Raw genomic sequence first — 24,565 nt, 5'->3', positions numbered from 1 at the left:
CTTTGTGCCAGGCACTGTACTAAGCGCTGGGGTAGATACAAGCAAATCGAGTTGGACCCAGTCCCTGTCCCAGGTGGAGCTCCCAGTCTCAATCCCCATTTTCCAGATGAGGTAACTAAAGCCCAGTGAAGTGAAGTGACTTGCCCAAGGTCACGCAGCAGACAAGTGGTGGGGCCAGGATTGGAACCCATGACCTTCTGATTCCCGGGCCCGGGCTCTAGCCACTACACCGTGCTGCTGCTTCAAATAGGAGGGAGGAGATTTGAGTCTCCATTGTATAGATGAGGGAACTGAGGCCCAGAGAAGCGAAGTGACTCGTCCAGCAGGCGAGTGGCAGAGGCAGGATTAGAACCCAGGTCTTCCAACTCCCGAGCCACTGGGCCCCACTGCTTCCCAAGTTGCTAGTCCAAGTTTTGCCACTTCCTTTTTTTTTTTTTAAATGGTATTTGTAAAGCGCTTACTATGTGCCCGGCACTGTTCTAAGGCCTGGGGTAGATCCAAGCTAATCAGGTTGGACGCAGTCCGTGGCCCACATGGGGATTCACAGTCTTCATCCCCATTTTACAGATGACGTGAAGCGCCTCGCCCAAGGTCACACAGCAGACAAGTGGTGGAGCGTATCCACCCAAGCGTTAGAGAAGCAGCGTGGTTTAGCGGATAGAGCCGGGGCTTGGGAGTCTAATCCCAGCTCCACCACATGTCTGCTGTGTGACCTTAAGCAAGTCATTTCACTTCTGGGCCTCAGTTACCTCATCCAGAAAATGGAGAGTAAGGATGTGAGCCCCATCTGGGACAACCTGATTAACTTGTATCTGCCCCAGTGCTTAGAACAGTGCTTGGTACATAGCAAATGCTTAACAAGTTCTATTATTATTATTATTACTATTACTCTTACAACGTTCCACGCAGTAGGAGCTCGAAAGATGCTGTTGATGTTTCGAACAGTAACTTTGGTTGGACTTGAACCCAATTCCCAACTACTGACGGTCTTTTCTACTCACCCGCAGGGAGGCCGCACGAGAGTGCCGGAGAAAGAAGAAGGAGTACGTCAAGTGTCTGGAAAACCGAGTCGCGGTCCTGGAAAACCAAAACAAAACTTTAATAGAAGAGTTAAAAACTTTGAAAGATGCCTACTGCAATAAAAATGTGTAAAGCAGAGAATAAGATATTTTTGCGGACTTGCCTAAAGATCAGGTGGATTTTGTTTTTATATGGAGCTTTATAAATGAAAGGTCAAAAGTGAAATTTTTTTTTTACTAGATTTAAAGACTAAAAGATTTTATTTACAAGATGTTGGCCACACAGTACAAAAGGAAACAAGGAAACCTCAAGACAAACAGGACGTGACTATTTTCATACCGGAGTGAGATTTGCAGTTTGATTTTTTAAAAAAATAATAATCGCTGTCGGTTATTAAAGGGTGGCAGATGATATGGAACCCACTGATGCAAATTTATCATCATCCTACAGTATATACCAGTAAATATTTTCATTTCTGACTGTTTTCTTTGTTGGTTTATATTTGTAAATATATGGGTTTCTTTTTCTGCCAATAAACTTGAATGGTAAGTGTAGAAAAAAAAACAGAAAAAAGGATTCTTTGCTAAATGTATAAATTATGTATTCTTTGATCAACTGTCCTGTTTTTAAGACTGTGTTTTTTTGTCTAAAAAAAAAAAAACAAAAAAAGTTTGCCGTGTGGATCGAATTTAGGTGATATGAGCGGAAGGCACAAGAACTAAGTGTGAAAAGTTTCAAAAGGGAATTTCAGATAGTTAATAATCAAAATGAGAAGAGCTGTACAATAGGTTTTCAAACTTCTTATTTTAATCAGTTTTTTTGGGGGGGTTCCCTTGTGTGAGGATTTTCTGTAAATCCATAGTGACTTGCGTGCTGCTGTTTAAATGCGACTGAATCTGGATTCTTATTCTGTTTCGAACCTTGGGAAGGATAGAAAGTTTACAAGACTCTGAAAGACCTTGATGGAGAACTTTTTTTAAAAAAAAACTAGGCTCAAAATGCCTATTAGAGCATTTTTCCAGAAGGGTTTTCTAATCGGGATCTGATGTCATTTTTAAGAAGAGCAAGGTCATTCATTTTTTCAAGAGAGCAGATATTTTGTGTGCTATGAATGGTCCCTTTGTAGGAAGAGACTGTATTTTTATAGCTAATCCTTATACAATTTAAATGGCATTTTCAAGCGTATTTTATCCGTTTCCACGGTTCTTTTAGTAAACTATTTTGTGTCTCAGATGATCGATTTTATATTTTTACTGGGGAGTAAGGTTTTCTGAGTAGCAAATCTTTCTGAATCACGGGCGAATCTCTGAGCGCATTTGCAATCGACTTAAATTTCCAACCTCTACCTGTGTTTTCTGTACTCTAAGCCGTACGCACTTCTGAATTTACTGCAAAAATGCTGTTCCCACTCTGTACTATTTTGTGTTGCGCCTGCAAAATTAAAGGGCCTTTTTGACACGATCGAGGCTGCCGGGTGTGTAACACACGGGACGCGGGATCCGCAGACGGCTCCAGGCCGGGATGGACGCCGGGAAAGGACGACTACGTCGGAGGGAAGAGACAGTCGTCTTCGCGACGGTTGAAGTGTCGTTTTCGTCTTTTGGGAGACTTCGGCCTTGTTCAGGCCTTGCCCGGTTATGAGAAGGATAATAATACAACAGTTGGTAAATGGTTTTTTTTTTTCTAAATGGTATTAAGTGCCTAATATGTGCCAGGCACTGTACTAGAAGCAGCATGGCTTAATGGGTAGAGCCCAGGCCTGGCAGTCAGAGGGACCTGGATTCTAATCCTGCTCTGCCACTTGTCTGCTGTGTGACCGTGGGCAAGTCACTTCACTTCTCTGTGCCTCAGTTCCCTCATCTGTAAAATGGGGATGAAGACTGAGAGCCCCCCATGGGACAACATGATCACCTTGTAACCTCCCCAGCGCTTAGAACGGTGCTGTGAACATAGTAAGTGCTTAACAAATATCATTATAATACATTAATAATATATTATTAACATTATATTAATAATAGTATATTATTAACATAATAATAGTATATTAACGTATTAATAATAGTATGTTAACATTGTATTAATAATAGTATATCATTAACATTATATTAATAATAGCATATTAACATTGTATTAATAGTATATTATTAGCATTATATTAATAATAGCATATTAACATTGTATTAATAATAGTATATTAACATTGCATTAATAATAGTATATTAACATTGTATTACTAATAGTTTATTGTTAACATTATATTAATTATAGTATATTATTATTACCGTAATAATTAACAATGTTAATGATAACTATAATAATTATATTAGTAATGATTAACAATATTGTAATTATACTAAATTATAAATACCATTATAATAATAATGGTATTTAAGTACTATGTGCCAAGCACTGTTCTAAGCACTGGGGTAGATACAAGGTAATTAGCTTGTATCTACCCCAGTGCTTGGTGCAGTGCCTGGCACAGAGTAAGCGCTTAACAAATACCATTTCCCCAAAAAAAATTACCATCAAAAAAGCTTTTTAAAATAGCATTGATGATGTTGAGGCGTTTAAAGTCGAGGCGCTCTTTCCAAGTGTTCCACCAGGTGGCGCTCCCCTGTTAAAAGTGCACGGGAAAAAGTCCTAGTTTCCATTCTGAAAGTTTACCTCATTTAGCGGATGAGGTAACAGAATAATAATAATAATGGCATTTATTAAGCGCTTATTAAGCTTAATTAAGCCCAGAGAAGCGCTTACTATGTGCAAAGCACTGTTCTAAGCGCTGGGGAGGTTACAAGGTGATCAGGTTGTCCCTCGGGGGGCTCGCAGTCTTCATCCCCATTTTCCAGATGAGGTCACTGAGGCCCAGAGAAGCGCTTACTATGTGCAAAGCACTGTTCTAAGCGCTGGGGAGGTTACAAGGTGATCAGGTTGTCCCTCGGGGGGCTCACAGCCTTAATCCCCATTTTACAGATAAGGTAACTGGGGCCCAGAGAAGTGACTTGCCCAAAGTCGCACAGCTGACAATTGGCGGAGCTGGGATTTGAACCCATGACCTCTGACTCCAAAGCCCATGCTCTTTCCACTGAGCCAACTTGCAGTGACTTGCCCAAGGTCACACGGCACAACTTCTCTGTCTCAGTGCCCTGCACATAGTAATAATTAATAATAATAATGGTATTAAGCGCTTACTATGTGCCAAGCACTGTTCTAAGCACTGGGGGAGATACAGGGTAATCAGGTTGTCCCACGTGGGGCTCACGGTCTTAATCCCCATTTTACAGATCAGGTAACTGAGGCACAGAGAAGTGAAGTGGCTGGCCCAAAGTCACACAGCTGACAAGTGACTGAGAAGCAGCATGGCTCAGTGGAAAGAGCACAGGCTTTGGACTCAGAGGTCATGGGTTCTAATCCCGGCCCTGCCACTTGTCAGCTGCATGACTTTGGGCAACTCACTTAACTTCTCTGTGCCTCAGTTCCCTCATCTGTAAAATGGTGATTAAAACTGTGAGCCCCCCGTGGGACAACCTGATCACCTTGTAACCTCCCCAGCGCTTAGTACAGTGCTTTGCACATAGTAAGCGCTTGATAAATGCCATCCGTGGCTCAGTGGAAAGAGCACGGGCTTTGGAGTCGGAGCGCATGGGTTCGAGTCCCGGCTCTGCCATATGTCTGCTGTGTGACCTTGGGCAAGTCGGAGCCTCAGTTACCTCATCTGTAAAATGGGGATGATGACTGTAAGCCCCACGTGGGACAACCTGATGACCTTGTATCCCCACAGTGCTTAGAACAGTGCTTTGTGCATAGTAAGCGCTTAACAAATGCCATTATTATTATTATTATTATTATTATCATTATTATTACTGACAAGGGACGTCGTCTTCCCCGCCGCCACACACGGCTCTCCCCGCTAGGGGGAGCCGCGGAGGCCGCCGGAACGAGGCCGTTGGCGCTTTCCCGCGCTCCGGCCCCGGCCCCAACGCGCAGGCGCGCGCCCACGTGCCGCTCCCCACGAGCGAGTGCGCAGCCGCCAACCCTCCCGCGCGCCTCGCCCGAAGAGCCGAGGGGAAGGAGGGGGGGGGAAAAGGCGGGAAGGGGCCGCCGCCATCTTGTCCCTCGAGGCTGCCACCATGGGCCCCAAGCTCGCCCTCCTCAGCGCTGCCCTGTGTCTGGCCGGGGCTGCCGTGAACCCGGAGGAGTTGTGGAGCATGCAAGATGGTGAGGGCTCGTCTCCGCCTCTTGCCCCTGAGGAGGCAGGAGGCGTCGAGAAGGATGGCGGCAGGGCCCCACCTGAGAGAAGACACAAGAAACAGCCCTGGCTTTCTTCTTACCCTGTGGGCAACCTTTGCCCAAGGGAGGAAAAAATACTTTTCTTTCCATGACGCTTAGACTCAGCGATGGGCTGGGCCCCGTGCCTCCAAATAATAATAATAATAATGGTATTTGTTAAGCGCTTACTATGTGCAAAGCGCTGGGGAGGTGACGAGGGGATCAGGTTGTCCCACGGGGGGCTCCCAGTCTTTACCCCCATTTTACAGATGAGGGAACTGAGGCACAGAGAAGAAGAATAAATAATAATCTAAGCACTGGGGAGGTGACAAGGTGATCAGGTTGTCCCACAAGGGGCTCACAGTCTTCATCCCCATTTTACAGATGAGGTAACTGAGGCACAGAGAAGACGAAGAATAAAAATGGCATTTGTTAGCGCTTACTATGTGGCAAAGCACTGTTCTAAGCGCTGGGGAGGTGACAAGGTGATCAGGTTGTCCCACAGGGGGCTCCCAGTCTTCATCCCCATTTTACAGATGAGGTAACCGAGGCACAGAGAAGAAGAAGAAGAAATAATAATGGCATTTGTTAGCGCTTACTATGTGGTAAAGCACTGTTCTAAGCGCTGGGGAGGTTACAAGGTGATCAGGTTGTCCCACAGGGGGCTCACAGTCTTCATCCCCATTTTACAGATGAGGTAACTGAGGCACAGAGAAGAATAATAATAAATAATAATGGCATGTGTTAGCGCTTACTATGTGCAAAGCACTGTTCTAAGCGCTGAGGAGGTTACAAGGTGATCAGGTTGTCCCACAGGGGGCTCACAGTCTTCATCCCCATTTTACAGGTGAGGTAACTGAGGCACAGAGAAGAATAATAATAAATCATAATGACATTTGTTAGCGCTTACTATGTGCAAAGCACTGTTCTAAGCGCTGGGGAGGTTACAAGGTGATCAGGTTGTCCCACGGGAGGGCTCCCAGTCTTCATCCCCTTTTTACAGATGAGGTAACTGAGGCTCAGAGAAGTTAAGTGACTGGCCCAAGGTCACACAGCAGACATGCGGCGGAGCCGGGATCCGAACCCATGACCTCTGACTCCAAAGCCTGTGCTCTTTCCACTGAGCCACTGAAAGAAGTTAAGTGACTTGCCCAAAGTCACACAGCTGACAGTTGGCGGAGGCGGGATTTGAACCCATGACCTCTGACTACCTGTATATATGTATATACCTGTATATATGTATATATGTTTGTACATATTTATTACTCTTATTTATTTATTTATTTTACTGGTACATATCTGTTCTATTTATTTTACTTTGTTAATATGTTTGGTTTTGTTCTCTGTCTCCCCCTTCTAGACTGTGAGCCCACTGTTGGGTAGGGACTGTCTCTATATGTTGCCAACTTCTACTTCCCAAGCGCTTAGTACAGTGCTCTGCACACAGTAAGCGCTCAATACATGCGATTGATTGATTGATTGACTCCAAAGCCTGTGCACTGAGCCACGCTGCTTCAACTATCCCCAAATCTGAGGGGATAGTGAAGAACGAGGGCCCAGTTGGTCTCAGAGTTTTCCAAATGGCACCATGGCCCCAGGCTTTCCCAAGCCCCTTACTATCCTAGGCCTTGGCATCAGACTCTTCCCAAATGGCATCTTACTTTCCCGGAGTCCTCAGAGTCTCCCAGATGGCACCTTACTATTCCGGGCCTTGGCCTCTGACTCTCTCTGACCCCTTACTAACATGGGCAACATAAGCAGCGTGGCTCAGTGGAAAGAGCCCGGGCTTTGGAGTCAGAGGTCGGGGGTTCAAATCCCGGCTCCGCCAATTGTCAGCTGGGTGACTTGGGGCAAGTCACTTAACTTCTCTGGGCCTTAGTTCCCTCATCTGTAAAATGGGGATTAAGACGGTGACCCCCCCGTGGGACAACCTGATCACTTTATATCCCCCCAGCGCTTAGAACAGTGCTTTGCACATAATAAGCGCTTAACAAATACCATCATTATAGAGAAGCAGCGTGGCTCAGTGGAAAGAGCCCGGGCTTTGGAGTCAGAGGTCAGGGGTTCAAATCCCGGCTCCGCCAACTGTCAGCTGTGTGACTTTGGGCAAGTCACTTAACTTCTCGGTGCCTCAGTTACCTCATCTGTAAAATGGGGATTAAAACTGTGAGCCCCCGTGGGACAACTTGATCACCTTGTAACCTCCCCAGTGCTTAGAACAGTGATTTGCACATAGTAAGTGCTTAACAAATACCATCATTATTATGGGCCTCGGGCTCAGACTCTCCCAGGCCTCTTATTAACCTTAGAGTCTCCCAAATGGCACCTTATTATTCCAGGCTTTGGCCTCAGTTTCTCCCAGTCGCCATACTCTCCCAGGCCTTGGCCTCAGAGTGTCCCAAATCATCAATCGTATTTATTGAGCGCTTACTATGTGCAGAGCACTGTACTAAGCGCTTGCACTGGCACCTTTCTATTCCAGACCTTGGCCTCAGACTCTCCCAGACACCCTACTATGGCAGGCCTTGCGGTAGCCCTCTCTTTCTTGTCTTTAGGGGCCAACAGATGGGTTTTCCTTGGGGTACACTCGCTGATAGATTAAGGCCTGAAAACAGCGATGATTAAAGGGCCATTGACCAATTGTCCACTGTGGTTACAAAGAGGAAAAGTCTGAAAAAAAAAAGATTGTCAAATTAATTCCCATTCCCAAGGACTAGAGATACTGGTAGCTCCAGCTTACCCTGTATTGGGAAGCCAGCAAAATAGAGTCATTTTGACCTTTCTGAAGGCCCACCAGCGGGGGATGGATAGGAGGGTGGAATTTGAATCAGGGCTGTAAGCCCATTGTGGGCAGGGAATGTCTTATATTGTTGTGTTGTAATCTCCCAAGTGCTTAATACGGTGCTCTTCACAGAGTAAATGCTTAAAAAATTCAATTGATTGACAATTTTGGGATTGAGGATTTTTTGTATGGTATTTTTTAAGCGCTTACTACATACTAGTCGCTGGGGTAGATAAAAGATAATCAGGATGGACACAGTCCCTGTCATCATCAATCATCATCAATCGTATTTATTGAGCGCTTACTATGTGCAGAGCACTGTACTAAGCGCTTGGGAAGTACAAATTGGCAACATATAGAGACAGTCCCTACCCAACAGTGGGCTCACAGTCTAAAAGGGGGAGACAGAGAACAAAACCAAACATACTAACAAAATAAAATAGAATAGATAGGTACAAGTAAAATAAATAAATAGAGTAATAAATATGTACAAACATATATCCACACATACAGGTGCTGTGGGGAAGGGAAGGAGGTAAGATGGGGGAATGGAGAGGGGGACAAGGGGAGAGGAAGGAAGGGGCTCAGTCTGGGAAGGCCTCCTGGAGGAGGTGAGCTCTCAGTAGGGCCTTGAAGGGAGGAAGAGAGCTAGCTGTCCCACATAAGGCTCACAGTCTTAGTCCCCACTTTACAGATGAGGTAACTGAGGCTCAGAGAAATTAAATGACTTGCTCAAGGTCACACAGCAGAGCTGGGGTTAGAATCCAGGCCTGTGCTCTTTTCTCTAGGCCCCGTTTAGGGAAATCATAGCCAGTTCCTACGCCCATCCAGTTTAACAATGCATTAGTAATATTATTCCTATCATGATATTTGTTAAGCTCTTAAGATGTGTCAAACACTGTTCCAAGCATTGGGACAGATGCAAGTTAATCCAGTTGGTCACAGGCCCTATCCTTCATGGGGCTCTCAGCCTAAATCTGTGTGATTTCCATAATATAATATGTGGTTTCTGTTTCTAGATTGTGGAAAATCTCTGCTACAGGATGTCGTGTTAGGATCCCGAATTGTGGGTGGCCGTGAAGCTCAGACTGGAGCTTGGCCATGGATCGTTAGCCTGCAAATGATTTATTCTACAAGTCAATTGCATATATGTGGCGGAACCATAGTGAAGGAAAAATGGATCGTCACAGCTGCACACTGCCTGAAGAGCCTCAAGTATGCATTTTGCCCTTCATCTGATTTAAGTTGTGGCAATTAATAATGATTGCACATATCTGTAAATGATATATTATAAATTATTTATTTCTATTAATGTCTAGACTGTGAGCTTGTTGTGGACAGGGACTGTGTCTCCAAAGTGCTTAGTATAGCTCTCTGCACCCAGTAAGCGCTCAATAAATCCCATTGGCAATAATGCTTGTGGTATTTGTTAAGCGCCTACTATGCGCCAGACACTGTATTAAGCACTGGGGTGGATACACGGTAATCAGGTTGGACACAGTCCCTGACCCCCATAAGGCTCACAGTTTTAATCCCCATTTTACAGATGAGATAACTGAGGCACAGAGAAGCGAAGTGACTTGCCCAAAGACACACAACAGGCAAGTGGCAGAGCAGGGATTAGAACCCAGATCCTTCAGACTCCCAGGGCTGGGTTCTTTGTACCCAGCCACGCTGCTTCTCGAAATTGGGGTCCGTCACCCAACCACCAGGCCTGCGCTGTTAATCACTGTTAATCATTTGCTGTGGGACCTTGGGCAAGTCACTGTGCCTCAGTTACCTCATCTGTAAAATGGGGTTTAAGAGTGTGGCTGTAGTTAGTCAATCAAGTATATTGAGTGCTTACGGTGTGCAGAGCACTGTACTAAGTGTTTGGGAGAGCACAGTATTAAAGACACATTTCCTGCCCACAGTGAGCTTACAATCTAGAGGGACGGGCTCAGAGTCTAGACTGTAGAAAGTCTGAAGACTGCAAACTCATGCTATAGATTGTAAACTCCCTGTGGGCAAGGATCATGTCTACCAACTCTGCTACATCGTCATGTCTCAAGTGCCCAATACAGTGTTCTACATACAATACGACATGTTTAATAAATACCTTTGCAAGGGGAAGGGAAGTACTTGCTATAGTTGGAATTTCATCGCGGCATGGCCCAGATTCTGAATGGAAATATCTGACAAGTCACGTGTTCAGTCTACCCAGTGCTAAATTTCCATTGATTCACCAAGTCTTTAGACCCATCCTTGTTGACATATATTTCCCATAAATTATGATGGACCACACAGTAGAGAAATGCTAACGCTATTGAGCATTACAGGTCAATCGTCAGAAATTTTTTAAAAATGAACTCAGTTAAGAAGCCCGATTGTCAAGGATGTATTCATTTTCTTCCAGTAATCCAGCGTACTGGCAAGCTGTGGTTGGAATCCATAATCTGAGAAGGCCACACCGTTTCACACAGAAAATCAGGGTTAAAAAAATCATTATCCATCCCAATTTCAACATGGATTTGTTCATAAATGATATTGCGATATTTCAGTTAAAGAAAGCAATACGCTTTAACGCTTACGTTCGGCCTATTTGCTTACCGTTTCTGAACATTCTCATAAACTTGAATGAAAGCACAAGGTGCTTCATAGGTGGCTGGGGAGGAACAACCGAAAAAGGTAAATATTGGCTTTAACTTCAAATTATTGGATTTTTTTTTAAAATGCATATCCTGGAAGAATATAGCCCTCCTTGGTTTTGAACTTCAAAGTAGTTTAAAAACTTATTTTTGATCTTTTCTTTCTGGGAAAGGTGGTGCATACAGTTGTTTTTCTCCCATTTCCACTAAATGACCTTGTCTGCCAAGGGTAAACCTAATAGTGGATTTTTAAAAAATGATGAAAAAAAAGGTGGAATCCGGCTGCATCTCATCGGCCCTAAGGATATTTCTCCTGTTACCCAGCTACTGAGAGAGGATCTGGGTACCATACTTTCGATGCATTTTATCCTAGTAGGTTTCCAACGTGAAAGTCTTTGCCAGTGCAGACGAGAATAATAATAATGATGGCATTTGTTAAGCGCTTACTATGTGCAAAGCACTTTGTTCTTGAAATGACATACTCCCGTGGGCCTCCTAATTGGCCAGGGAGCCTCTCTGATTGACAGCTGCTTCCCAGAGGTGCTGGTTCCCCTCACCTCTTCCTGATTCTCTAGGCTTTGGGAGCTTCCCGGTGACCCTGAGATGGCGGGGGACCAACTTGGGGGTGGGTAATAGCCCAAATTCCATCTATCGATTGAGTGGAATTTCAGAGACCTCAGAGGCGGGACCGTTTACGGGCAAGGGAACGTATCTGCCAATCCTGTTGTATTGTTCTCTCCCAAGCATTTTGTACCGAGCTCTGCATATAATAAAACCTCAATAAATACGATTGATTGTCCCCTGGTTCCATTGTTGGTGTTGTTGGTCCCCTACACGTGTTGGGATGGCACCCAGATTTTATTTTCTGAGGACTCATTTTTTTAAACGGCAGTGTCCTGGGAAGCCGTAGCCGATAATGAATGCCGTTGGAAATGGCGAACTTTCTTAACTCCAAGTAACAAGATTTTTGTTTCACATTATTAATATTGTAGTGTATATGTTAGTATATAATTTATTGTTTATAATATATTGTTATATTATATTATGTTATAACATTATGTTATAACATTATATTATGTTATATTGTTATATTGGGGAAGCAGTGTGGCTCAGTGGAAAGAGCATGGGATTTGGAGTCAGAGGCCGTGGGTTCAAATCCCAGCTCTGCCAGTTGTCAGCTGTGTGACTTTGGGCAAGTCACTTCACTTCTCTGGGCCTCAGTTCCCTCATCTGTAAAATGGGGATGAAGACTGTGAGCCCCTCATGGGACAACCTGATTACCTTGTATCTACCCCAGTGCTTAGAACAGTGCTTTGCGCATAGTAAGCGCTTAACAAATACCAACATTATTATTATTATTATTATTGTTATATGTTAATATAATATTAGACTTAATTAAAATGAGCCCGAGGCCTCAGGTTTACCTTGAAAACTCTGTCCTCCATAAAGCCTTCCCTGCCGCATAAACCTGCAACTCCCACATCTTGGTTTTTTGCAGTTTGCATCATTCCTTGCACTCAGGTGATTTCATTTAATTTTGTTTTTGCACGGCATTTGTATTTTCTAAAGTCAGTCAGTTGGATTTATTGAGCACTTACTGTGTGCAGAGCACTACTAAATGCTTGGGAGAGTACAATAGAACAATATAACAGACACAATCCCTGCCCACGACAAGTCTAGAGGTCTAGAAGTCAAATAAATTGTTTGCTTTGGACCATCGCACTCTGGTCTTTCATAGATCATTAGCTCCTCAAGAGTCAAGAGCATGCCTTTGTATGGTGCCCAGCCCACCGTGATGAGAATATAATTCAACAATTTTTTATTGAATGATCAGGTCACTGATGGGCAGTTACAGTGGAGGAGACCAGCCAGGCCCCTGGTCTTCAAGAAGCTTACTGTCTAGTGGAGGGTGACCGGAAGCTTGCCGTTGAGTCCGGCAAGTTCTCCCGGCCATTGTTGCCCCCTCTAATAATAATAATAATAATGATGATGGCATTTATTAAGCGCTTACTATGTGCCAAGCACTGTTCTATGCACTGGGGAGGTTACAAGGTGATCAGGTTGTCCCAGGTGGGGCTCACAGTCTTCATCCCCATTCTACAGATGAGTGAGCTGAGGCACAGAGAATAATAATAATAGTGGCATTTATTAAGCACTTACTGTGTGCAAAGCGCTGTTCTAAGCACTGGGGAGGTTACAAGGTGATCAGATTGCCCCAGGAGGGGCTCACAGTCTTAATCCCCATTTTACAGATGAGGGAACTGAGGCCCAGAGAAGTTAAGTGACTTGCCCAAAGTCACACAGCTGACAATTGGCCGAGCCGGGATTTGAACCCATGATCTCTGACTCCAAAGCCCGTGCTCTTTCCACTGAGCCACGCTGCTTCAAGACTCTAGACTGCAAGCTCATTGTGGGCAGGGAATGTGTCTGTTTATTGTTCTCTGTCCTCTCCCAAGTCCCTAGTACAGTGCTCTGCACACAGTATGCGCTCAATAAATACCACTGACCAACTGACTGACTGGAAAACCACAGTCCAATCCAGTCATGGGTAACAGTGAAATCAGGTCCTTCCTCTCACTGAAACCCAGCTTCCCCGGGCAGGACTTGGGAGGGAAACGGAAACCAACGGGACACAGATGGAGTTGATATCATCAATCGTATTTATTGAGCACTTACTATGTGCAGAGCACTGTACTAAGCGCTTGGGAAGTACAAATTGGCAACATATAGAGACAGTCCCTACCCAACAGTGGGCTCACAGTCTAAAAGGGGGAGACGGAGAACAAAACCAAACGTACTAACAAAATAAAATAAATAGAATAGATATGTACAAATAAAATAAATAAATAGAGTAAAAAAATATGTACAAACATATATACATATATACAGGTGCTGTGGGGAAGGGAAGGAGGTAAGATGGGGGGGATGGAGAGGGGGACGACGGAATATCCATATCCCATATCCCATATCCATCTCTCCAACAATATGCCGTGTGAGGGTGGCATATTTCTGAGTTTCTTTCAGGACAGTGTCATCAAATCATCAATTAAGCTTCCACTCAACTATTTCCCCTCTCTGCAATTTATATTAATGTCTGCCTCCCCCTCTAGACGTGGTGGGCAGCTCGTGTCTTCCAACTTCGATGTACTGGGGCGAGCTGAGCCGGCAGAGCGGGGCTGTGAACAAGGAGGGAGGAAGAAAGTTTGAAAGGAAAGATGAAGCATATTGTAATTTTCAAAGCTTATGGAATTCGAGGTCCCTGTCGTTTATGCCCCGTGGGAGCCAGGGCTTGTTGGCTTCAGCACTCAATGATGGAAAAAATAGTCTCACTTTTACCTTTAGTCAACATCTCAGCTGCACTGGATATCGCCGCACATAATAATAATAGTAATAATAATAATGGCAATACTAATGGCATTTATTAAGCACTTACTATGTACAAAGTACTGTTCTAAGCACTGGGGAGGTTACAAGGTGATCAGGTTGTCCCACGGGGCGCTCCCAGTCTTTAATCCCCATTTTACAGATGAGGTAACTGAGGCCCAGAGAAGTTAAGTGACTTGCCCTAAGTCACACAGCTGACAATTGGCGGAGCTGGGATTTGAACCCATGACCTCATCATCATCATCATCAGTCGTATTTATTGAGCGCTTACTGTGTGCAGAGCACTGGACTAAGCGCTTGGGAAGTACAAGTTGGCAACATATAGAGACAGTCCCTACCCAACAGTGGGCTCACAGTCTAGAAGGGGGAGACAGAGAACGAAACCAAACATACTAACAAAATAAAATAAATAGAATAGATATGTACAAGTAAAATAAATAAATAAATAAGTAGAGTAATAGTAATAGTAATAATAGTAATAGTAAAGTAATAGTAAGAGTAATGACCTCTGACTCCAAAGCCCAAGCTCTTTCCACTGAGCCACGCTGCTTCTCCAACTCCATCCAGTGTCCTCTACGTGGACACCTGGTCTTTGAGAAGTTAGCCACCCCACCCGATTCGGTACTCTTGGGCCAGGGAGTAATAATAATAACAATAATAACAATGATAATGATGATAATAATAATAACAGTTCTGGTATTTGTTAAGCGCTTACTGTGTGCCAGGCACTTTACTGAGCGCTGGATACAAGCAAATCGGGTTGGACACAGTCCCCGTCCCACATGGGGCTCACAGTCTTAATCCCCATTTTACAGATGAGGAAACTGAGGCCTTGAGAAGTGAAGTGACTTGTCCAAGGTCACACAGCGGACAAGCGGCGGAGCGGACATTAGAACCCACGACCTTCTGGCTCTCAGGCCCGGGCTCTATCCACTAAGCCATGAGCCCTGAACTGTTCCCTGACACACCCCACCTTCAATCAATCAATCAATCAATCGTATTTATTGAGCGCTTACTGTATGCAGAGCACTGTACTAAGCGCTTGGGAAGTCCAAGTTGGCAACATATAGAGACAGTCCCTACCCAACAGTGGGCTCACAGTCTAAAAGGGGGAGACAGAGAACAAAACCAACCATACTAACAAAATAAAATAAATAGAATAGATATGTACAAGTAAAATAAATAGAGTAATAAATATGTACAAACATATATACATATATACAGGTGCTGTGGGGAAGGGAAGGAGGTAAGATGGGGGGATGGAGAGGGGGGCGAGGGGGAGAGGAAGGAAGGGGCTCAGTCTGGGAAGGCCTCCTTCCAAGGCGTGCTCAGTGAAATGCCTAAAAATATCTCACCGGTCTTCCATTTCAGGGAAACATTCAGTGTTCTTGCAGGAAGCCGAAGTAAAGTTGGTGTCACGTGACATTTGCAACAGTCACAAAGGGTACTCAGGCTTGGTCCCGAACTCTTCGTTTTGCGCCAGCGGAGACGGAGGCATCGACACCTGCAGGGTGAGGTGGAGCCATTCTTCTTAAAAGCAGGACCCTCACAAGAAGTCCAAAGATGCGTTTAAGTGGGCAGCGTGATTGGTCACCCCCGCCCCTTTAATAATAATAATTAAAGTAGTTGTTAAGCGCTCGCTACGTGCCAGGCACTGTACTAAGCGCTGGGGTAGGTATAAGCGAATCGGATTGGGCACGGTCCCTGTCCCACGTGGGTCTCACAGTTTCAATCCCCATTTTACAGATGAGATGACTGAGGCACGGAGAAGTGAAGTGACCTACCCAAGGTCACGCAGCAGGCAAGTGGTGGAGTCAGGATTAGAACTAATGACCTTCTGACTCTCAGGCCCTCGCTCTATGTACTATAGATAGATAGATATATACTTCACGCTGTGAAGCAGCGTGGCTCAGTGGAAAGAGCACGGGCTTTGGAGTCAGAGGTCACGGGTTTGAATCCCTGCTCCACCAAATGTCTGCTGTGTGACCTTGGGCAAGTCACTTAGCTTCTCTGAGCCTCAGTTACCTCATCTGTAAAATGGGGATTGACTGTGAGCCCCACGTGGGACAACTTAATCACCTTGTATCCTCCCCAGCGCTTAACAAATGCCATTATTATTATTATTATTATTATTACTATGCCATTTGAGCCCGCTGTTGGGTAGGGACTGTCTCTATATGTTGCCAACTTGTACTTCCCAAGCGCTTAGTACAGTGTTCTGCACACAGTAAGCACTCAATAAATACGATTGAATGAATGAATGAATGCAGTGGGCCTCCCTTCTTTCATTCATTTATGTAATCGAATTTACTGAGCACTTAATAAAACAGCATGGCTCAGTAGAAAGTGCACAAGCTTGGGAGTCAGAGGTCATGGGTTCTAATCCCAGCTCTGCCACATGTCCGCTGTGTGACCTTGGGCAAGTCACTTCACTTCTCAGAGCCTCAGTTCCCTCATCTGTAAAATGGGGATGAAGACTGTTAGCCCCACGTGGGACAACCTTTATTACCTTGTATCCCCCCAGTGCTTAGAATAGTGTTTGGCACATAGTAAGTGCTTAACAAATACTACCGTTATTATTGTTATTATTACTGTGTGCCGAGCACTGTACTAAGTGCTTGGGAGAGGACAATACAACAATAAACAGACTCATTCCCCATCCACAGCGAGTTTACAGCTTCTGGTCAGAGCTGTACTTTTGCGACTTAAACGCACGTATCTGCCGCTTCCGGGTCAGGAGGACTAAATTATTCTTACCCCAAAGGACCTGAGCCGGGGAAACGGCCGCATCTGGTGGTAGCCGAACTGGCCCAGATCTGAGGGTCACCCCTCCCTCCCAGCAGTAGCTGGACGTGGAAGCAGGACCTGGCCAGGAGAAGTAGTGTGGCCTAGTGGGTAGAGCTCAAATCTGTTGTTGCCAACTTGTACTTCCCAAGCGCTTGGTATAGTGCTCTGCACACAGTAAGCGCTCAATAAATACGATTGAATGAATGAATGAATGAATCTGGGAGTCAGAAGGACCTGGGTTCTAATCCCGGCTCCCCTTTCTTCTCAGTCATGGGAAGAGACCGTCACATCCCAACCCGTGTTTAACCGAACATCCTTCCAGGCCTCTCGAGCCAGTGTTCAGGGTGTGGGGGAGAACGGGGTGGGAGGTGAAAGAGGGGAGCACACTTTCTCCCCTTTTCCTTTGGAGAATTTCTTTGATATTTCCGCCAGCGTTCCCCTTGCTGGCTTCATCTCCAGGGCAGGGATGTGGCCCAGAGTCCGTGGAAGGGACCCTGCCTTCTTACAATTTCACGTCCCCCCCACCCACCCCAGGCATCCCACCAGCTCATAGTGAAAGCCAGGGGGGAAGACCAAACCCATATTATCAGCCATGTGCAATTAATTCAGAATCACAGAAATGAAAATGAGCCATCCAGATTTCCACCAACTCTGGTGGCAGTTTTCACGGCATTCTCCGAGCAGCCTGCCCGGGCCAGGCTCGGCATTCGCTCCTTATGGAGTAGAGGGAAGGCAGGAGGGAGCAAGGGGCTCTGGCCACAGGGCAATCAATCAATCAGTCAGTCATTCATTCAATCGCATTTATTGAGCGCTTACTGTGTGCAGAGCACTTACTAAGCAATCAATAAATGATATTTTTATTGAGCATTTACGACATTCAGAGCACTGCACGTTCCCTGCCCGTAACAAGCGGACAGTCTGGAGGGGAAGACAGACATTTATACGAATAAGTAACTTATACTCTATAATTTAACGATATGTATGTACACCAGAGCTGTGGGGTTTGGGGTGGGGCAAACATCAAAAGTCCAAAGGGCAAAGATCCAAGTGAACAGGCGCAGAAGGGAATGTGGGAAATGGGCTTAAATGGACTTCTGCCTGCGCCCATCATGGACTGTAAGTTTGTTGTGAGCAGGAAATGTGCCTGTGATATTGTCATATTGTCCTCTCCCAAGCGCTCAGTACAGTGCTCTGCACCCATTATAAGTGCTCAATAAATAAAATTGATTGATTGATTGGTGGTGCCTCAGGCCTTGTGCCTGAGATGGGATGGAGATTTTGTTTTCCGGGGACCACAGAAGTCGCCCAGGTGCAGAAAAAGAGCATCTGGCGTTGGAAACAGAAGGAAACGTTCCCCCCGATCGCCAACCCCAACCGGGCCTATCCCGACTCCAGCCAAAACCGACCTCGATTTTTCCCAGGCCAAGTGATTCTGACTTTACTCCACTGTCTCCGGAGCTGGAAGTGACTAACCCTCCTTTGGGACTTTTCTGCCAGGGTGACAGCGGAGGCCCTTTCATGTGTTATATTCCAGAGGCAGAAAAGTTCTTCCTGATGGGTATCACCAGTTTCGGGATAGGCTGCGGCCAGAAGAACTACCCTGGGGTGTACGTGAAGGTGGGTCTCTACAAAAACTGGGTGACCCAGGAGATCCTCAAGGCCATCAATTCCACCGGCAGCGGGAGCACCGGGCTCCTCCGGAACCTCCTCACTCTGGGCTGGGCCATCTCTCTAGTCCTTTCCGGAAGAGGCGCTTAGGCCCCGGAGAGAAGTGCCTCGCGTCCAAGGTTAGTTCCAAGAGCGGTCGGACAAACACATGGAACCAAGCCCGACTAGCTGCCTCATCTTTTTATTCATGTACTTATTTTTTTTTAATTCTCCGAACCAGCTACTCTAGGGATCGCTGGCATCCCCCTTGTAATATCCGGGGGACGCTTTGTCACGTCGTCGTTTGCATTTTGCCCAAGACAAAAATTACACCCCGTTGTCCCGAAATGCGGGGGACGGGCTCCTGACGAGACCCACGTGAAGGGAAATTCACACTTTAGCATTTGCGCCTTGCCTTGAGTGCCACGTGCTGACACTCCACTATCTCTTCCAACATCGCAATCACATTCTCCCTAGATGGACGCATTTTATTGGAAAAACAACCCCTGACCACGTTCTATCCAGAAGACATAGCAAAATCTCACATTTTGGGAGAACTGGGTGTATTCTTTGGATTTGCCTCCCTGATAGATAGTTGATGTTTTTTTCTATTTGACTCTGAATTGTGTGCCTTTTCCTCCCTCTCCCTTCTACTTTTGGTTACTTCGATATGTAAAACTAAAACTCTTCCGAGCAGTTGTGTTTCTAGGCTTGTTTCATTTATATATTTAGTGCATCCTTTGTCATTTGGGATTATCAAAAAATAAAGCATCTCCCAGAGTACGATGGCCACTCGTTTGTTAAATGCATCAAAGGTGTTTTCAAAAACAACAGATTTCATTTTACCCACCTAAGAAAAACTGTTCACCTAGGCACCTGTTTGTGAATTGTTGTGTTATGTTTTTGAGACGGTTGGGTCGACCCGGTAGATTAATGCCGAAGAAGACAAATGACTGAATCCTAGCTCTTGTCTGCCAAATCTTTTTTTAGGGTATTTGTTGAGCACTTCCTTTTTTTATGGCAGTTGTTAAGCTTTTGCTGTGTGTCGATCAGAATGGACAAGTCCCTTTCCCACATGGGGCTCAGTCTGATTAATAATAATAATAATGGTATTTGTTAAGCGCTTACTATGTGCAAAGCACTGTTCTAAGCACTGGGGGGGATACAAAAGTGATCAGGTTGTCCCACGTGGGGCTCACAGTCTTAAACCCCATTTTACAGATGAGGTCACTGAGACACATAGAAGTTAAGTGGCTTGCCCAAGGTCACATAGTGTTAGAACCACTCCAGGTCAGTCTAGGGGGGGCTAATTTTCTCCCACTTTTTTTTTGTAGTATTTGTTAAGCACTTACTATGTGCCAGAGTAGAAGGGAGAACGGGAAGTTAATTCCCATTTTACACTTGAGGAAACTGAGGCACTGAGAAGTGAAGTGACTTTCCCATGGTCACTCAGCAGGCAAGTGGCAGAGCTGGGATTAGAACCCAGGTCCTCTCATTTGAGGTGGAGGAGTTCCGTGCAGGGGGAAAGGTATGAGCTCTGAGTACACATGGCTCATAACAAGGACCATTTTTTCAAAAAAAAAACAAACAAAAAACAACTTTCCTAAGTGCTGAAGTCCATGCTCTGCATAGAGTAAGAGCTCAGTGAATATCATTGGCTGATCAACTGAGGTTAATCGATCTATGGTGTTTATTGAGCGCTTACTGTGTGCAGAGCACTGTACTAAGCACTTGGGAGAGTACAATTCGAGTTGATAGATACATTCCCTGCCATCGGGAGCTTACCGTTGTCTGTGGTGTGACCGTGGGCAAGTCACTTTACTTCTCTGGGCCTCAGCTACCTCACCTGTAAAATGGGGATGGAGACTGTGAGCCCCGTGGATCCCTGGGCTCCTCCGGTGACCATTTCCCCACCCAAGAGTCTCAGGAGGAAGGACCCACCCTCACCCGCTTCGCCCCTTCAAGGCCCTGGCATGGCAAGCGCTCACCCACTTTCCTCTGTGGATTCTTTGGGCGCAGGAACAACTTGGGAAGCCGCTGAAGCTGCTTGGTTCCTCGGCTTGGGAGTCTGTCTGGGAGCGTTAGACCCACTCTGGGTCCGTCTAGTGGGGCCTAATTTTCTCCCACTTTTTTTTTTGTGGTATTTGTTAAGCACTTACTCTGTGCCGAGCACTGTACTAAACCCTGATAATCGGGTTGGCCACAGTCCCTGTCCCACAGTCTGAACCCCCATTTTACGGGTGAGGTCGCTGAGGCGCAGAGAAGTGAAGGGACTCACCCAAGGTCACACAGAAGACAAGTGGCAGAGCCGGAATTAGAGCCAGGTCCTTCTGATTCTCAAACCCGGGCTCTCTCCATTAGGCCACACTGCCTCTCTACTTGACCTGAATCGACCCTCGCGGGGGAGAGCCACTACCCTGTCCCCCACGACCCTGTTGTAAGGCCCCCTGAACTGTCTGAGAAGCGACTTTCTCCTCAATCCCACCCCCACCACCCGCCCCAGATGCCAGGGCAAAATAAAAATCAACAAAAAATAAAAACCTAATCCCTGTTCAACTAGAACTCTCTTTTCCACCTTGTCTTGGCCTAGGTGCCTTTTTCATTGTGAAATTCATCACCTAGGGGGAACATGAGAGTTTGTGTTTTTATTTATCTGGTTAAAATGCCGAGGAAAAAGTGTAACTCGATCACTTCCCAGGGCATCCGTTAAAGGAAGCAGTTGAAAGGAAACTTCTGGCAACAGCCTCTGTGGTAGGGTTGGCAGGACATGCGGTTCTCCGAGGATTCTTTCTGGAACAATTTCCCCCAAGGAGATAAGGGTTTCCTGGGAAAAGTCCACAGGAATGGGATGAATTCTGGGTCAGTGAAAAGCCACCCCTTCAGTGCTGGGTGGGGAGTGGGGAGCAGTGAGGTGGGGTGGACCCCCTCACCCCATGTCTCCCTTGGGGGCTGGACTGAGCGTCAGTAGAGAGCGTCAGTGGATAAACAGTAGCAGCCAGTCCATCAATCCATCGTATTTATCGAGCGCTTACTGTGTGCGGAAAGCCGGGGGAGAGTTTTCTCCCCCTCTAGATTTTAGGCTCGTTCTGGGCAGGGAATGTGTCTGTTTATTGTTCTGTTGGACTCTCCCAAGCGCTCTGCAGTAAGCACTCAATAAATAAACACTCAGAGAAGCAGCGTGGCTCAGTGGAAAGAGCCCGGGCTTTGGAGTCAGAGGTCATGGGTTCAAATCCCGGCTCTGCCAATTGTCAGCTGTGTGACTTTGGGCAAGTCACTTCATTTCTCTGGGCCTCAGTTCCCTCATCTGTAAAGTGGGGATTGACTTTGAACCCCCTGTGGGGCAACCTGATCACCTTGTAACCTCCCCAGCGCTTAGAACAGTGCTCTGCATGTAGTAAGCGCATAATAAATGCCATCATTATTATTATTAAATACTACTGACTGAATGAATGACTGACTACGATACAACAGAGCTGGTAGGCGTGATCCCTGCCCACAGGAAACTTACGGTCTAGAGGGGGAGACCGACAGCAGCTTGACACTACTTCGTGGTCACCCTCTCCTCACCAAGGCTTCCCCTAAGCTGCCCCTAAAAGCCTCTTGAAAATCACAGCACAAGGCCCCTTCCTCTCTAATCTTTCCTCAGAGAAGCCACGTGGCTCAGTGGAAAGAGCACGGGCTTGGGAGTCAGAGGTCATGGGTTCTAATCCCAGCTCTGCCACTTGTCTGCTGTGTGACACTGGGCAAGTCACTTAACTTCTCCGAGCCTCAGTTACCTCATCTGTAAAATGGGGATTAAGACTGTGAGCCCCACGTAGGACAACTTGATCACCTTGTATCACCCCCAGCGCTTAGAACAATGCTTTGCACATAGTAAGTGCTTAATAAATGCCATTATTATATATTATTATTATATATGTTGCCAACTTGTACTTTCCAAGAGCTTAGTCCAGTGCTCTGCACACAGTAAGCGCTCAATAAATACGATTGAATGAATGAATGAATATTATTATTACTGTGAGCGCCCCGTGGGACAGTCTGATCACCTTGTAACCTCCCCAGCGCTTAGAACAGTGCTTTGCACATAGTAAGCGCTTAATAAATGCCATCATTATTATTATTATTATCTCGAGAGCGGTACTTGGCACAGAATAAGCGCTTCCCCAATACCATCTCGAGAGCGGTGCTTGATTGAGTGGGTTGCACATAGTTCTTTGTTTTGCAAAGTTTTGTTTTGCATAGTTTTGCACATAGTTCTTTGCACAAGCGCTTAATGCCATCATTATCTCGAGGGCGGTGCTTGGCACAGAATAAGCGCTTCCCCAAAACCATCTCGAGAGCGGTGCTTGGCACAGAATAAGCGCTTCACCAATCCCAACATGATGATGATGATGGTTGAGTGGGTTGCACATAGATCCTTGTTTTGCAAAGTTTTGTTTTGCCTAGTTTTGCACATAGTTCTTTGCACAAGCGCCCAATAAATGCCATCACTATTATTATTATCTCGAGAGCGGTGCTTGGCACAGAATAAGCGCTTCACAAGTACCAACATGATGATGACTGGCACGGAATAAGCGCTTCACAAGTATCAACATGATGATGATTGAGTGGGTCGCCCGGGTTGCCCCTCAGAGCAGTGCCCGGAGCCGGGGTCCAGAGGGGTGGGGAGAAGGAAGGGGGGGCAGGGGCGGGCAACCCACTCAATCATCCTTACCTCTTTCCCCTCCCCACAGCACCTGTATATATGTATATATGTTTGTACATATTTATTACTCTATTTATTTATTTTACTTGTACATATTTATTCTATTTATTTTATTTTGTTAATATGTTTTGTTTTGTCATCTGTCTCCCCCTTCTAGAATGTGAGCCCGCTGTTGGGTAGGGACCGTCTCTATATGTTGCCAACTTGTACTTCCCAAGTGCTTAGTACAGTGCTCTGCACACAGTAAGCGCTCAATAAATACGATTGAATGACTGTATGAATCATCCTTACCTCCTTCCCCTCCCCACAGCACCTGTATATATGTAAATATGTTTGTACATATTTATTACTCTATTTATTTGTTTATTTTACTTGTCCATATTTATTCTATTTATTTTATTTTGTTAATATGTTTTGTTTTGTTGTCTGTCTCCCCCTTCTAGACTGTGAGCCTGCTGTTGGGTAGGGACCATCTCTATATGTTGCCAACTTGTACTTCCCAAGCATTTAGTACAGTGCTCTGCACACAGTAAGCGCTCAATAAATACAATTGAATGAATGAATGGATCATCCTTACCTCCTTCCGCTCCCCACAGCACCTCTATATATGTATATATGTTTGTACATATTTATTACTCTATTTATTTTACTTGTACATATTTATTCTATTTATTTTCTTTTGTTAATATGTTTTGTTTTGTTGTCTGTCTCCCCCTTCTAGACTGTGAGCCCGCTGTTGGGTAGGGACCGTCTCTATATGTTGCCAGCTTGTACTTCCCAAGTGCTTAGTCCAGTGCTCTGCACACAGTAAGCGCTCAATAAATACGATTGAATGAATGAATGACTGCGGAGGAACAAGTCCAGACAAACTATTTTCCCCTTTTCTTCAGGCCTCCTTTCCAGTTGTTCCCTCTTTGATGTCCACACTCAACATCCTCTGGGTGCAGCACACCGTACTAAAAGTACTTGGGAAATACAAAACAAGCAAGTGACCTATTCCCATTCTTGTCCATATTTACTATTCTATTTATTTTGTTAATCATGTGCATTTAGCTTTAATTCTATTTGTTCTGATGACTTGCCACCTGTCCACATGTTTTGTTTTGTTTTGTCATCTGTCTCCCCCTTCTAGGCTGTGAGCCCACTGTTGGGTAGGGACCATCTCTCTATATTGCCAGCTTGTACTTCCCAGGCGCTTAGTCCAGTGCTCAGCACACCGTAAGCGCTCAATAAATACGATTGAATGAATGAATTCTATTTGTTCTGATGACTTGCCACCTGTCCACATGTTTTGTTTTGTCTTCTGTCTCCCCCTTCTAGACCGTGAGCCCGCTGTTGGGTAGG

General features: G+C 45.5%; 2 protein-coding genes across 6 annotated transcripts in view; both read left to right on the top strand.

Moving 5' to 3' along the window:
- Positions 1-2,481, top strand: part of ATF1 (activating transcription factor 1) — a 37,859-nt gene extending 35,378 nt beyond the window's left edge. For all 5 annotated transcript variants that reach the window (XM_038752673.1, XM_038752678.1, XM_038752676.1 and 2 more), the window contains one exon: positions 1,008-2,481. In XM_038752673.1, the coding sequence (XP_038608601.1) occupies positions 1,008-1,152 (145 nt within the window). In that variant the 3' untranslated portion in view covers positions 1,153-2,481. The remainder of the gene's footprint in view (positions 1-1,007) is intronic.
- A 2,651-nt stretch (positions 2,482-5,132) lies between these two features.
- Positions 5,133-19,289, top strand: TMPRSS12 (transmembrane serine protease 12). The gene is made up of 5 exons (XM_038753180.1): positions 5,133-5,238; positions 9,091-9,286; positions 10,467-10,738; positions 15,454-15,593; positions 18,367-19,289. The coding sequence occupies exons 1-5, from the start codon at positions 5,151-5,153 to the stop codon at positions 18,625-18,627; spliced, it is 957 nt and encodes a 318-aa protein (XP_038609108.1). The 5' UTR covers positions 5,133-5,150; the 3' UTR covers positions 18,628-19,289.
- Positions 19,290-24,565: the final 5,276 nt, after the last annotated feature.

The sequence above is a fragment of the Tachyglossus aculeatus genome, chromosome 10 (genome assembly GCF_015852505.1).
Source record: "Tachyglossus aculeatus isolate mTacAcu1 chromosome 10, mTacAcu1.pri, whole genome shotgun sequence".
In the NCBI taxonomy this organism is placed as follows: domain Eukaryota; kingdom Metazoa; phylum Chordata; class Mammalia; order Monotremata; family Tachyglossidae; genus Tachyglossus; species Tachyglossus aculeatus.
This window is presented reverse-complemented; position numbering and strand designations above follow the sequence as displayed.